Raw genomic sequence first — 15867 nt, forward strand, 5'->3', positions numbered from 1 at the left:
TTCTATCTCGTCTGTGGCCATACAGGGCTTGGCTTTCTGAGGGAGCTGAGCCTTCTGAATGGAGTGTTTCCATCACAAGGAGCCACTGGGAAAAGGAAAGGATGGGAGGAGAGAGAGAGAGAGAGAGAGATTCAGAGAGAGAGGAAGAGAAGGAGGAGGGAAGGGAGATGTTTAAACAGGTGTTACTGCTATTTCTGAGGAAAAGAAGGATCTCCTCTTGTGAACTACTGGGAAGGGATTATGGCAACATGGGTTTCTGTGGAGACAAAGCTCTCTCTATATCTATTTCCATGTGAGCCCCCATTTTAATCTGTTCTTTAATTCTCTTCCCCTCCCTATGCCCTTTGGTGAAGAATTATGGACATGGAATAAGGAGCGATGTTTCTATTGCACTGGATGAGTTTATCTGAAATCTGAAATGCATATAGCAGCTGAGACATGGACCTCCTCAGACAACTTTGATTTTGTAGCAAATTGAAAGCTATCTTGTGTATCTGGGTGTTTCTGTTGCATTGTTGTTGTGATGATGAGGATGGTGATTCTTGAAAAAGGGAATGAATAGGAGAGACTGGGCTGAAGCACCATTGCTAAGCTTTAGAGGAGATGGCCCATCCTTTGGAGCTGTTGTTTCCCCTTTCCTTCCCATCCCTGTGTTTGGTTTTAACATGTAAATGCAAAGATTTGGGGGTTCCTTCCTCCCTTCCTATTGAAAAGAAGGGTCCCATGATGGCTGGGTGTTTTGTTTTGTTTTGTCTTTCAGGGGAGAAGCCTTTCAAATGTGAGTTTGATGGCTGCGACAGGAAGTTTGCCAACAGCAGTGACAGGAAGAAGCACTCCCACGTCCACACCAGCGACAAGCCATACTTCTGCAAGGTCAGGGGCTGCGACAAGTCCTACACGCACCCAAGTTCTTTGCGCAAGCACATGAAGATCCACTGCAAGTCCCCTCCGCCTTCTCCCACCCACCGAGGACCTCATGGCTACCATCCTTCGGGGACATCCCTCCGCGACCCACTCTCCCCAATCCAGGACTCTGGCAGGGCTGGCCGTCCTGCCAACCTTTCTCCTCAGGTCACCAACCTCAATGAGTGGTATGTCTGCCAGGCAAGTGGAGCAGTACCCAACCACCTTCACACGCCATCCAGCAATGCCACCTCTTCGGAGGAGGAAGAGGAAGAGGAGGAGGAGGAGGAGGAGGAGGAGGAGGAGGAGGAAGAGACTTACAGGAACTCTGAAGCCAGGACTGTTCACTAGAACTAGGAGGGAGGTAGAACCCGCCTTTTTGGATGGCAAACCCACAGAAGGCCATCTTGGTTCACGTGGGCTATTTATTCATTATATGAAACCCTATGGTGTTTGTACATGTAATTAATTTAATTAAGACGTTGGACTTGCCTCTCTTTTTTTTAAATTTTATTTTATTAAAGAAGAAGACTCTTTAGGGAAATCCCATGAAGTTGGACTGTAAAAGTGACCCACCCTTTCCGCCCCCAAATGTAAAGAAGACACCAGAGAGTTGTTCAGTGTGCACTTCTTGATCTGAAGTTTACGCATTGCCGACATGACCACTGATTGCAATAGGTTTTCCCCCCCAAAATAAATCTAGGAATATGGTGTTTTTTATTGGTTTTCAAAAACGTTTCAAACAAATATACATATAAGTCTTCTTTTTGTTAAGCATTCACCCAGTTTCCCCCCCAAAACAATATTAGATTTAAACAAACTTTTAATCAGCCTATCACTTCCTTAAGTAATCCCTCTGGCTAGGAATATGGCTTTTGAATGTAATTAGGAAGCTATTGGCCTTCCTCTGTGCCAGGTGTAATACTGTATTTTTTTGTCCACCGGCTTTTGAAAGGTACGTTCTTCTATGCCTCTGCCCCATCATTAACGCCTATGAAGCCGCCACCTGATTCTTTCTGTCCAAATATTGTATATGTATAAGAATGTATACATACAGTTCATTGCCTTTGTATCTGGATTTCCTGAAGATCTCAAAACTGAAAGCCTAAATGTAGCCTTTGGGTTGCACTTTGCAGCACGCTAAAACACATGTCCAAACTTGCATTAAGTGTGTACCCTGACGGATCAATGCTGTATAAACATGTTTACTTGGAAGATTGGCCCATTGTTTTAAATGGAACTCACTTCCAAGTAAATGAAGGTGGACAGGATCATAGAAATAGCTGGACAGGATTTTATTTTGCAGAAACCCTTGTGTAGTCTTGTTCAGTTTGTTTTCTTTTGCCCACCTGAACTGCGCATGTTTATTCAGAATAAAGTAACTCCAGCCTGACATGACTCCATTTTAATATTTAAAAAAATCTTCCCAGAACTGAGTGAGAAATAAAAGCAGCTGCTTTATGTCAATAGTAATGCTGTTATTATTATTATTATTATTTTTTAAATGTATTTATGAAATCCTAAATGCATTCAGTCAACTGGTTTTAATGTTACTTACAAGTGGGATTGTTGTATGCGTTTGTCGCCCATAAAGATTTGACTAAATTAGAAACTCTTTGTGTGGTGTGTAGCAAAAGGCCACAAGCGCAAAACACACTTCTTTATGAACCAGTCACTTTGAATCAGAGCAAAGTGGATTTATGAGTGAGCAATATTTGGGGAAGAAGTGCTAGGTCAAAAGTGTTGTGCGAACTTCACAGCTGTTATGTCAACGTTAACCTGTCGAAAGTGTTATAATGCCGGAGTGACACATACTTTCTGGAAGATATTATTTTTTACTGTGCCAGCTTTACACCATCAACATGTACAAAATATTTTTAAATGACTTCTGTATCCCACCCTCACAGTTTCTGGTATCTTGTTTTGTATGCGGTGTGTACCAGTAACCAAAGCGTGTTGTGGTTTTAATTAGTTTTCTTTTTTGTAAGGAAAGCAACTTGTCATAATCGTGTAACTGGAATAAGGCAATGAGAAGTGCTCAGTAAATCTACCTTTGGCCTAGAGACTAAAGAGAGAGGTCATGCAAAACTGAAGGTTTCTGATGCAGTTGGTACGAAACATTTCACATGCAAAGTGCTGGTTTATTATCATACACACCCTACAGATAACCTAAAGGCCACTAATTTATCCTCAGAGACCACTGTCTATGTAACTGGTTGCCTGTGCATTCCCAGGGCTTGTAGAAATGTACGGGGGATTTATTTTTAATGCGTCTGTACTGTGATCTGTAGTCTCTTCGTCGCTGTTATGAATTGTATGTGGATGTGATTTATTTTGTACAACTGAATTTATTTATTTTCTTTATTTTTAGATATGAGCCCCCCCCCCCCCCAAATGCTTTTCTTTTTGACAAGTACAGAACACACCAAAGAGAAATATTATTAATTTTGGTGAAAGGTTGTCCATAAATCCTGTGGTTGTTTCAGGGGGGAAAGTCATATTTTTTCAGGTTACTTGAATGAATAATGTAATGTGAAAAACAGGTACTTCCTGCATGTCTTCTGTGCAGTGTGTTGGTGGTTCAATATAGTTTATAGATATGTTTCTTAGTACATTGCATGGTGCTATATCCCCTCTGGAAGCCTCTAAATGTCCCTATCATCCTGTTAAGCGGCAGAAGAAAAGGACATTCCTTTTATTAGCTACTGTCTATAAATATATACATGACAACTTGAATACAAAACGCTTTTTAAATTGTTTATTTCTTTGTCGGTCCTTCTTCTAAACCCATTCAAGTCAACAAAAAATACTGTCAAGTAAAAACATGGACTTTGAAAGGATAATTTATACTTTGGTGACCTTTTGTTTTAGAAAAATTCTTTTGGTTTTTTAAAAGGATTGTTTAATTTATACATTTTCTCACCCACACACCCCACTGCCACAAAACAGATTGCACTATTCACAATCCACCCTTCCTCTTTTGTTTAATGTAAAATTAACATCTTTAAAGAAATCTACTTACTTGGAGGAAAGTACTTTACTTAAGTTTAGGTGTTTATTGTTTGGAGGTGCCAGGAGTAGTAACACAGTATTTGTCTATTCTGCCCCACATATTTTAAACCACATACAATACCTCCTTCACATCTGTAAACCTGGTCATAAGAAAGCAAGAATAGTTAAAGTGAAATAAAAGTATTCTTTATATCTGATGTGCAGTTTGTTGTTGTGTGTCGGGGGCAGATCGCCATTTCGTCCATCACAAAATGTGGCTAGCATTCCTGTGATGTAATTTTCCCCCTCCCTGGCTTTTTTAAAAAAACGTACTGTAAAGAAAGAATTAAAATACTGTATAAAATTATCTCACTGTAAATATTCATTTTGTAGGTCTGTCTCCATGTTAGTACGAAATGTTTGCCACAAATAATTTTACTCAACCAATTTGCCTCCAGTGACACTAAAAGTCTACCAGCCTAATAGCAAGAAGATGTCCAGAGGAACAGTTCTCTTCTCAGAATAACAGGATCATATTTCACTTTCCATGCAAGTGTTTGACAAAGTTAAAGACACTTGCGCACACAGTGTGAAATCCTAGAGCAGCCCTATTGTGGAACAGCGAGTCCACAAGTAGGGAAATGCAATTGATCCAGTGGATCTACTTTCCATCTTCAGTAAGAAACAAGATTACTTAGATGATTATGTCTGCCTATGGACCAGGCTCATGTGTGCTAGAAAGCCTTTGGCAGCTACATGTGTCTGTCTGTGTAGTATGCAATACAGCTGAATTGACAATTTATCCCCTCCATGCTTCTTAAGGAATGTAAAGAGGTACCATAACATTGGAAAAGAGGCCTATTTCTATGGTGAATCCTTTCGCCTTTTTGACAAAAAATGAGTGACAGATAAGATAGGAGTTCTTCTGTGTAACCACTTTCCACTAAGCACCAAATGGAAAAGCATGCATTACGTTCTGTAGCAATAAGTGCATCTTAATAATACTAACATAATAGATGGGAATAATAGATGTCGTGGCACAACTAATTACACTTCCCAGAATTCCATAACCTTGAGCCACGGAAGTGAAAGTGGTGTCAAACTGGATTATTTCTAATGTAAAGTCGAAGGCTTTCATGGCCTACATCCATAGTTTTTTGTGGGTTTTTCAGGCTATGTGACCATGTTCTAGCAGAGTTTCTTTCTGACGTTTCGCCAGCATCTGTGGCTAGATGCCAGCCACAGATGCTGGTGAAACGTCAGAAAGAAACTCTGCTAGAACATGGCCACATAGCCCGAAAAACCCACAAAAAACTATGGATTATTTCTCTTGGCCAGTATTAATATTTGGGCAAGGCCAACTCCCGGTGCAGTCTGGGTAAAAATTACCCAGCTATAGCCAAAAAATAATGTACACAGCAGGGTATAAAAGTAAAAAAACCAAGCTATTGGTATGGTATTGGCAGTATACTTCTCATACTTGAAAGAAACAATCACAGACAGTTGATTCGTCCAAAGTTCTTGGAAGTCTTTCTGTTCAGTTGCAATACATATATATACACACACACACTTCTCTGACTTATAATCAACTTCAAAGTCTGCTTGACAGCTCCAAACACAAACAATGTAATCAAACACACGCTGCTGCTTCAGCCATAACACCCAACTCTCAACTGTCACCTGTCAATCAAAATATTTTTCTTTTGTTTAGACACGTATTACACCAAGAATTGGTGATCGTGAGAAGCTGAGAGTACATCAATAAGTAATCTCTTAATCATGAGTGGGAGTGAAAGGGAAAGAAAAGAGGTCTTCGATTAAGCCAGGCCAGCACAACCTATGGCCCTTGGGCAGCGTGCAGCCTGCCAAAACATTTTGGGTGGCCTTCAAGGCTCCTCTGCAGCTCAGCCTTCTTCAGAGGTGAGGACTGGCTGGAGGAAGAGGGTGAAAGCTCACCCCTAAAGGCTCCTCCACCACTGGGCTTTCTTCCAAAGAGAAGGCCAGGTGGCGTAGAAGGAAGAGGGGTGAATCCTCATCCCTGAAGGCTTTGCCAAAGAGAAGGCTGGTCAGTGGAAGAGGAAGAGTGGCGAAGCCTTGCCCTGAAAGCTTCCTCCACCACTCAGCTTTTGCCCGAGGCGAGGAGGAGGCAAAGGAGAACAGAATTACTATTAATAATATTTATTAATAACAATTAATTAATTATTAATTAAAATCTATATGCGGCCCGAAGAAGTTTTACTTTTTTAAAATTTTGGTCCCTACACCTCCTGCCAATTTGTGCAGGACTGGGTTAAGGTGTCTTGGTAGGGGGGGAAAAGGGACTGATGATGGTTCTCTAATGGAGTTTGTGGTGCAAAGGAGAGGAACACAAGGCCCCCGCCTCCCCTGGACCGGGAAGCATTCATGGGAAAGATATCAAAGAGAAAAGCTAGTTGACAATGTGGAGCTGCAAAGAAGTTTGGCCCCTTCTCTCTGGCTGCTTTTGAAGGGCTGGCCTCTCTCCTTGGGCCGCCTTTCTCTTTCTTTTTCTCTTTCTCTTTCCCTCTCCTTGCCTTTCCCTCTGGAGCCTCCTCCTTGAGTGTGGCAATGGACCTTCAAAGCCATTTGGGCCAGAACGGAAGGCCTGGCGCTCGGATCGTCTTCATGGTGCGTTAGGATTTCTATGGCAATTGGCAAGCAAGACCTTTCCCATCTGAATATGGCTCCAAGGGGGCAGGAGGGGGGAGCTACTTATTGACACCCAGTTGGCCTTCTTCAAAGACTTCATCTCTCCAAAGCTGGCAGGGGGGAGGAGGAGGAATGTGCTCTCTGGCAAACAAGACTTTTAAATCAACCGTGATCTACTTTTTGTCTTAGGCACCGGTCAGGGAGGGTGTTTGGAGAGGAGAAAAGCCTCGATCAGCGCCAAGGCTGGAGGCCAGTTGTTGTTTTTGGGGTTTTGTCTTCAAAGAGGGACCAGAAACTGAGAGAAGAGGCCAGTGGCCACGTGTGGAAGGGAATCGGCAGTTCTGGGTTTAATGCAAGGTGCTTCCTTCTTTTTAGGGGGTTATATGGGGACTGCAGTCAAGAGAGTAGAGGAAGACTAGGAATAGTCTTGAAAGACCTAACCAGGAGCCTCAAGTGCAGAGAGGTACAACTGAGCACGAAAGTTCAGCAAGCCATTGGATTCCCCTTCACCATGTGCAGATGGGAGAGCTGGACAGTGAAGAAAGCAGATGGGAAGGAAATCCATTCATTTCAGATGAATGAAGAGTGGAGAAGAGTGCTTGAAGGTACCCTAGACAGCCAAAAAGACAAACAAATGGGTCCTTGAACAAATCAAGCCAGAAATTTCTGTGGAAGTCAAAACGATCAAACTGAGGCTGTTCTACTTTGGCCACATCATGAGAAGGCATGATTCACTAGAAAAGATAATGATGGCTGAATTTAGACAGGCCTTTGTGGCACCCCTGTCACATGCTAGGGGTTGGCTGAGGATGCACCGTCCATATTGGCCTCACCCCTAGCACATGACGGGGGCATCAAAATGGCGGCACCCTGTACACACGGGTGCTGCCATTTTGACGTGATGGACGCCTAGCGTCCACATGTCCCGGCACCTTTGTGATGCCACAAGTGCACCATTGGTGCATTGCGGCATCACAAAGGAGTTGCAAGAAGAACTCGCTTTTTGGGAGGTCTGAATCCCACCAATGCTAGGAAAGGTAGACAGCAGTAGATAGAGAGGAAGGTCACAATCCAGTGGAAGATGGGGGTCTTGGAGGTGTCTCATCCACAGGGTCACCATGAGTTGGGCCAATTCGAAGGCAGCGAACAACAACAACACATCTGTCAGCCAATAATCTTGTTGTTGTTGCTGTTGTTGTTGTGTGTCTTCAAGTCATTTAGGACCCTAAGGCAACCTTGTCATAAGTTTCTCTTTGGAAAAAGAGTTTTGTCATTGCCTTTCCCTGAGGCGGAGAGAATGTGACTTGCCCAATATCACCCAATGGGCTTCCATGACCGAACCAGGATTTGAACCCTGGTCTCCAGAGTGCTAGTCAACCTCGGAGCCCCCTGGGATTGAACTCACAACCTTGTGGCTGCAGTACTAGCATTTAACCACTGCACCACTAGGGATCTTTTGTTCAGTTGGTCTACTTGCCAACTGAAGCTCCTTTTTGGTCCCTTTATTGCTGTGTCCCTTCAAATCTTTTCAGAATTAAGCGAACCTATAATGGGGTCTTCTTGGCACAATTAGTGCAGAGCAGGTTTGCCGTTGCCTTCCTCTGGGGCTGAGGGCATGCAACTTGCCCATGGGTGAACATTAAACAGTACTTCCAGGCCCTTTAAGGTGTTTACCTATATACAGATATGGAACCTGACTATGTACTTGTATGGTAGGGGTGGGCAGATTGGTTTGTACATTTATGTAACTGGACCACTCTCTGCTCTCTTAGGCACCACAGTGCTATTAAACACACACACAGCTCCCATATTGAGCACAAGGCATTCTCAAATTCTCAACTCAGGAACATTGCTTGGTTGTTAATCCAACAAAAAGTTCAAGGTTTACTAAACAGATGATGGATGAAGAGGAAGATAAACACACCCAGCTTTCATCCAGGGGTAGCCACATTGGCCATGTAGCAAATCCAGTCAAAAATCCACCAAACAGTGATACCTTTATTGGCCAACCAAAATGCACAGTATACATGTTGCAAGTTTTCGAAGCTTCACTGGCTTCTTCATCAGGCAAGGTGTTACAAGCCAAACAGGAGGGGAAAAAATTGAAGATGTTACTCACAGGCCTGCATATTTCTGTGTGTCATCTCAGTTAAAATGGTATGGAGGGACATATATTGCAGGCTGGCACCTCCTCCTTCTGGCCATGTGGCAACTGGGAAATTCTCAAAGTCCAGGAAGTTTAACATCCATTTGCATCACAACAAAGACATGTTTTCTGGTGGATTTTTCAGGCTATGTGGCCATGTTCTAGAAGATTTTCTTCCTGACGTTTTGCCAGCATCTGTGGCTGGCATCTTCAGAGAAGACACTTCCTTTGCAGTCCAATATCTCTCCATCCTTGTGAGCCACAGGCTCCTTTGTTAGGCAGAGGACACTGGATTTTTCAAGAAGCCTTCATGCTTTTGCATCATGAAAACTTTAGGTGATGTTGAGGTAAAACATGCCAATCCAGTCCAAATTTAAGAAGAAAAATGTCAAAGCCTCAAATAGGAGGTCCCAGTCCACTGGCTCACTCTTTAGGATTCCCCTGTTACGGCTATAATGTGGTATTTAAAATCCAGAAAACATCTAGGGGTAGTTGGCCATATAGCAAATCCAATAAAAAATCCACCCAACAGTGATATCTTTATTGGCCAACCTAAATGCACAATGTACATGTTGTAAGCTTTCGAAGCTTCATTGCCATCTTCATCAGGCAATGCAAAGGTAGTGTCTTCGTTGTGATGCAAATGGATGTTACATTTCCTGGACCTTGAGAATCTCCCAGTTGCCACATGGCCAGACGAAGGAGGTTCCAGCTTTCAAGATATGCCCCTCCTTGCCATCTTAACTAAGAAAAGAAACAGCAAAATACAGGCCTATGACTAACATCTTCAATTTCCCCCTCCTGTTTGGTTTGTTCTCCTGTTTGGTTTGACTTATAGCAACTTATTGTGACCCTAAAGTGAACCTATCACAGAGTTTTCTGGGACTGATAGTGTATGACTCACCCAAGGTTGCCCAATGAGTTTCCATGGCTGAGCAGAGTCAAACTCTGATCTTCAAAATCATAGTTTAGTGCTCAAACCACTACATCACACTGCCTCTGTTATCATATCCTTCTTTAAATGAGGTGCCCAGAACTGACTGCACTACTCCAGATGAAGCTTGACCAGCACCAAGCCCTATGAAGAACCATTGAGGGAGCTGGGTATGTCTAGTTTGGAGAAGAGGAGAAGTGATATGATTGTCATATTTAAATATGTGAAGGGTTATCATGTAGCAGGTAGAGCAAGCTTTTTTTCTGCAGGGCCAGAGATTAGAATACAAACCAGTGGATTCAAGTTACGAGAAAAGAGATTCCACCTAAACTTTAGGAAGAACTTGACTGTAGGACTGCTTGGCTGGAGGTCTTCCCTGGAGGTCTTTAAACAGAGGTTGGAGAGGCATCCTTCTGCAGGGCTTTAGCTGAGAGTTGGCCTAAAAGGCCCTTGTGGCCCCTTCCAGCTCTATATTCTGTGTGGCAAGCGTGGATGGATATATCAACAGAGAGGAGTGTCTATTGCTGTGGGAGATTGTGTGTGTGTGTGTGTGTGTGTGTGTGTGTGTGTGTGTGCAGTTCAGACAATAGTACTGTATTGGCCATATATTAGCTCTGCCAAGGAAGGATATGTTAACTGTGCCTAGGAAGGACAAATATGCACCACGTTCATTCCATCACTATAGGCATGCAGGGTTTGTTGTTACAGTGTGCATTCAAGTTGTTTCAGCCTTCATACCCACCTCTCAGGTCCCCACTTCTCTGTCCTTCTCTCCTGCCTAACATCAGGAGGAGGAGGAGGTGAAGAAGGGCAGCCCAGCCTGGGCTCAGGAGAAGGGACCGATGGCTTCCTCCTTAGTCCTCCCTGCCTCACCTATGCCCCCCCACCCCCAGGGGGCACCTTCCTGGGCAAGAGAGGGCCCTTGCTTGGTGGTGCAAAATAAACACCAGAAGAAAAGAGAGGGAGGGAGGGAGGGAGGGGGGAAAGAAGAGGAAGAGGAGGAAGGAGAAGCGGAAAAGGAAGAAAAAGAACAGGAGGAGGAAGAAAAAGAGAAGGAAGAACAGGAGGAAGAGGAAAAAGAGGAAGGAGGAAAAGGAGGAGGAAGAAGAGGAAAAGCAAGAAGAAGGCGAGGAAGAGGAAAATGAGGAGGAAGAGGAAGGAGAAAAGGAGGACGAGGAAGGAGGAAGAAGAGGAGGAAAAGGAGGACGGAGAGGAAGAGGAAATGAGGAGAAGAAAGAGGAAAAACAAGAGGAGGAGGAGGAAGAGAAAATGAAGAGGAAGAGGAAGAAGAAGGAGGAGGAGACAAAAAGGCCTGGCTAGAAGAGGAGGGGTGTGTGTGTGTGGGTCCTTTTGTGGGGTGTGTGTGTGTGTGTGTGTGTGTGTCGGAAGGGTTGGGCATCCTTTGAAGCGGGCCCTTGGATCTCCTGGGCGGCATACTTGGAGGTTGCCCTAACGACGGGGCTGAAAGCCCAGCGCCCGCCTTTGTGGGCGATTGGTTCTCCTCCTCCTTCTCCTTCTGCTGGGCTGGGCGGGGGGCGCCGGGAGAAAGGCCCCGGCAGGGAGGGCCCCGAGAGGCTGCAGACCCCAGCCCCGACCCCCGGCTCAGACTCCCAGGCGCCGCTCTCCTCCGGGAAGAAGGAGAGGGAGGGAAGGAAGGAAGGGGGTAAGACAGGATCCCAGCAGAAGCAGAAGCAGCAGGAGGAGGAGACCCATTCAATCAACAGGGGTTTCCTAGGGGTTTCTCTGGATCAGACCAAGGAGAAGCCTAGCTTGTAGTTTGGTGTAGGAGTTTGAGAGCTGGACTGGGACTCCGGAGACCAGGGTTCAAATCCCAGCCATGAAACCCAGGAGGTGACCCTGGGCAAGCAAGTCGCACTCTCTCATCCTCAGAGAGGTAACAGCAATCCCATATTTATCAAGGTCAGCACTTGTGAGGCCTCAAAGTGCCAAAACACTCTGCAGAATTAATAATCCAGTTGGAGACCGCGTTAACTGCCCTGGCTCAGTGATAGGGAATCCTGGGATTTGTAGTTTATTGTGGCCCCAGAGCTCTCTGAAAGAGAAGGCTAAATGTCTCACAAAACTACAGCTCCCAGGATTCGCCAACATTGGGCCAAGTCAGTTAAAGCGGTCTCAAACTGGATTATTTCTGCAGTGTGTTTGGGACCTAACATCTCTCCCTATCCTGGTAGAAGAATACAGTTATGACTTTCCTGATGTACTTGTCCAACAATATTTCTGGCCCTTGAAGGAAGAAGAGTTATTTTTTTTTCCCAGCCTCAGGGGAAGGCAACGGCAAACCTCCTCTGAGAACAAATCTTGCCAAGAAAAGCCCAAGACAGGGTCGCCATAAGTCAGAAAGGACTTGAAGGTACACAGAAACAACATTTTTCTTGACACATGTTCAGAAAGACCAAGTACCAGGTTAAGTCTTCGCACTGTAAAACGTGTTGGATGTCCATACTGGTGCACATTAATATCTGTCCATATATGAATGCGTACACCCACAACTCAGACCTTTCAGTTCAATGTACTGAACTCTCTGTGTGGAGATAGAGCAAGTCAGCCCTGGCCGTTCGGGAAGAAATGATTCATGGATTACCCACTCAAACGTAAGTGCTCTTTTTGTTTGTGCACTCATGTGCCGCGCACTCAGGGATAAGATAGTCACTTCTTGCTACATAAACAAACAGATTATTCATTCATACCCCTACCGTCCCTACGTGCCACAGCACAAAACCACACTCCTTCTCTGCCCCCACTTCTTTCCACACATTCTTGAGGCTGAGTAGGTCAAGAAGCAGGCTGCCCCCTTCCCTCATCCAAACAACTCTTTCCCCTTGTATTTTTTCACACGCAGGGCCAGTCCCTGATGGATGCAACATCACACAATGACTACTTGCCCCTGCAAAAGACTCTAAACAGATCAGATGTTCACGTGGAGAGGTTTTGTGTCACCACTGAAACCCAAAACAGAAGGGGCAGTGCAGCTTGTTCTTGTGGTGTGCCTTCCATGGCAAGATCTGCAATATTGCAGCTCATTAAATTTAGACTTTGGATGTTAGAGTAGTCTTTCAAGCACCCAGATTTCAAAATGTGGGGAGGGAAAGCAAACAAGATCTGCTAGCTCCAAGAAGCCTATTTCTCCAGTTGTTCTGTGCCTTCAAGTCGTTTCTGACTTATGGTGACCCTAAGGCAACACTATCATAGGATTTTTAGTGGCTGAGAGTGGGTTTTCATGGCTGAACAGGGAATCAAACCTTGATCTCGAGTCATAGTCCAACACTCAAACCACTACCCCCCAAGGTGGCTCTCTCCAATATCACACATTTTTGTTTGCTTGTTTTGGTCTTAAGCCATCATCTCTAGATTGTTGTTGCGTGTCCTCAAGGCATTTCTAACTCATGGCAATCCTGTGAAGCCCTGATCACCCCCCCTCCCCGTCCAGTTATTTTTCCCTGTTACTCCACAGTCTTGTCCACTTCGCTCCCAGCCACAGAAATAATCCTACAGCACTTGTGCATTTTTGGCCAAGAGCCCTGGACTGCCTGAATATATTCTGCTGTTTAAGGCGCAATACCAAATGAGCCCAGCAGTCATCCAGGTAAGTCATGAGTAAGGCTGCATCTTCACTGCAGAAATAATGTTGTCTGGCAACACTTTACCTGCCATGGCTCAGTTTCCTGCTATGGAAATCTGGGACTTGTAGTTTGTTGTGGCATCAGAGCTCCCTGAAAGAAAAAGTTAAATAGCTCACAAAACTGAAAATCCCAGAATTCCATAGCACTGAACCAAGATAGTTAAAACGGTGTCAAACTGCATTATTTCTGCAGTGCGGATGCCATCTAAGGAACTATTCTGATCCAGGAGGCAGCAAATGCTACACTCCTCTCCCAGTTCCTGGCCATAAAATGATCATAATGACCACCTCAGTAACAAATAGTTTGCTGCCCATTCCTGGCATACATATGATGTGCTCCTCCTTGGTAGGGCTGATGCCTACACCTCGTCCTCCACCACTTAGTGCCATTTCCATGGAGGTGACATCTGACAGATCTCAAATGATGAAGCCTCAATAACAAGGGTAAACAAAGGAAATATATACATACACAAATGTAAAAGGGTCTCTATGATGGGCGGGTGGATGGGAAGAAGTGAAAGAAATCATTTCATTTGAATTTAGGATCTGTGAAGCACACCTTGCCTGCCTTCTAAGGGGACCTTCCCTTCTCCCATCAAAGCTTGGACATCTCTTACTTTTGGAGACAACATCTCTCAGAATCCCAATGGCAGCAGGCTGGCTTGGAGATTCTGGAAGTTAATAGCCCCAAAAATGCAAATTTCCCAACTTGTGCTCAAAATCACTTCCCTCTTTGCATTGTGGGGAAGGGGAGGAAGGCACAACATTTTCCAAAGCACACCTGAAATCCCTCCCGCAAGCAAATCGCTCTCACTTCCCCAGGCGCTTCGTTCTCCGGTATAATTTTTAACATCTTTGCCTGATGAAGAAGCCAAGGAACATGTATTTTTGGCATTTAGTTATCTCAATAAAGATATCACTGTTTTGTGGATTTTGGATGTTATTGTATCTTGCCACATGGCCAACACGGCTATCCCTGGATATGTTTTCATTTTCCTACGTTTAGCCGCACTACACATTTATAGCAGTTTGAGACCCCTTTAGCTGTCATGGCTGTTTCCTATGGGATTCTGGGATCTGTAGTTTGGTGCGGGGCTTAGACTTCTCTGCCAGAAAGCTCTAATGCTACAGTTCAAAACTGGGAATCAAACTTCAGGCCCCACGGTGCCATCAGATGAAGCCAAAGCAGTTCAACTAGTGTCAACTGCTATAATTCCACCCTTTTTGTTTGCTTTTGGAAGCTGGGGCAATCAGCAGTGCTAGACAAGAGTTACAAGCCTCTCACTAGGATTGGCTCAGGGTGCATCTACACTGCAGAGGTAATGCAGTTTGACACCACTGAAACTGCCATCCTACAGAATGCTGGGATTTGCTATTTGGTGAGGCCCTGGCACTCTCTGAGAGAGAAGAGTGAAGCTCTTGTAAAGCTGTCAATCCTAGGATTCCAGAGGCTGGAGCTCCAGCAGTTAAAGTGGTGTCAAACTGTGTTATTTGTACAGTGTAGATGCACCCTGGGACACTAAACAAGACACCTCTCTTGCCTCAAAAGGCCCTCCTTCTCTCTCTGGCCCTGGGCACCAGGGAAAGGGGGAGCCCTGAAACTTCTTCTGCTCTGCCGCTCTTTCTTTCTTTCTTTCTTTCTTTCTTTCTTTCTTTCTTCCAGGGGCTGTTAATTAAGGCTGCTGGGGCTCCCTCCTGCCGGCCTTTGTCTCCCTTCAATGGTTCCCCCCCCCACCATCCCATGGGCCTGAGTGGGGTGGGGGTGGCCCTGTGGGGGTGGATGGGGGGATGTGTGTGTTTTTGGGAGGGGGCCAGGAGGAAGAAGGAGCCCAAGTGCCCCTTAATCATTCTTTCAAGGAACTGGGGGATTGGATTTTAAAGCCCAGGCCAATGGAGAGATCAAAGGACATTTAAACTGGGAATAGAAAGGAAGAAAGTGGTGGTGGTGATGGTGGTGATGGGGGGGGATGCTCCCTCTCCCCCTCCCTTGGGAAGGGCTGCAAAGGAGGGCCACAAACAAGCCTGGCCAAAGGACAAAGCCGCATGTTTGCAGTGTTTGCACATTTTCGAGGGCCTTGTGTTGTGCAAACAAGAGGCACGCGGGCTCCCTTTGGCCTCAAATTAGGAAGCCCCATTAACTCACAGCCCTGGCGGAATGGGGGACCAGGGGTGCATCTGCACTGGAGAAATAAGGCAGTCCCACACTGCTTTAATCTCCATGTCTCCATCTGACAGAATCCTGGGATTTGTACTTTGGCGAGGCACCGGCACTCTTGGGCAGAGGAGGCTCATGATCTTGTGAAACTACAAACCCCAGGAGTCCATAGGATGGACCTAAACATCACCTAAAGTGGGGTCAAACTGCCTTATTTTGACAGCGGAGATGCACCTCAGGAGACTGGGAGATCAGGGTTTAAATCTTCGCTAGGCTACATAGGTGACATTGGGCAAGTCACACTCTCTGAGCCTCAAAGGGGGGCAATGACAAACCCCATCTGAACAAATCTTGCAAAGAGAACCTTGTAATAAGTTCCCTTTAGGGTTGATTTCTAGGCACATTGCAGTTGTCTCACATTGTCTATCTTG

The 15867-nt window shown here is 45.1% G+C and overlaps 1 protein-coding gene across 1 annotated transcript in view; it reads left to right on the plus strand.

Annotated features, from left to right (window-relative positions):
- The window catches only part of ZIC5 (Zic family member 5), a 6278-nt gene extending 3945 nt beyond the window's left edge, over positions 1-2333 (plus strand). The window contains exon 2 of the mRNA XM_042456163.1: positions 761-2333. Coding sequence (XP_042312097.1) covers positions 761-1254 — 494 coding nt within the window. The 3' untranslated portion in view covers positions 1255-2333. The remainder of the gene's footprint in view (positions 1-760) is intronic.
- Positions 2334-15867: the final 13534 nt, after the last annotated feature.

The sequence above is a fragment of the Sceloporus undulatus genome, chromosome 3, assembly GCF_019175285.1.
Source record: "Sceloporus undulatus isolate JIND9_A2432 ecotype Alabama chromosome 3, SceUnd_v1.1, whole genome shotgun sequence".
Lineage (NCBI taxonomy): Eukaryota > Metazoa > Chordata > Lepidosauria > Squamata > Phrynosomatidae > Sceloporus > Sceloporus undulatus.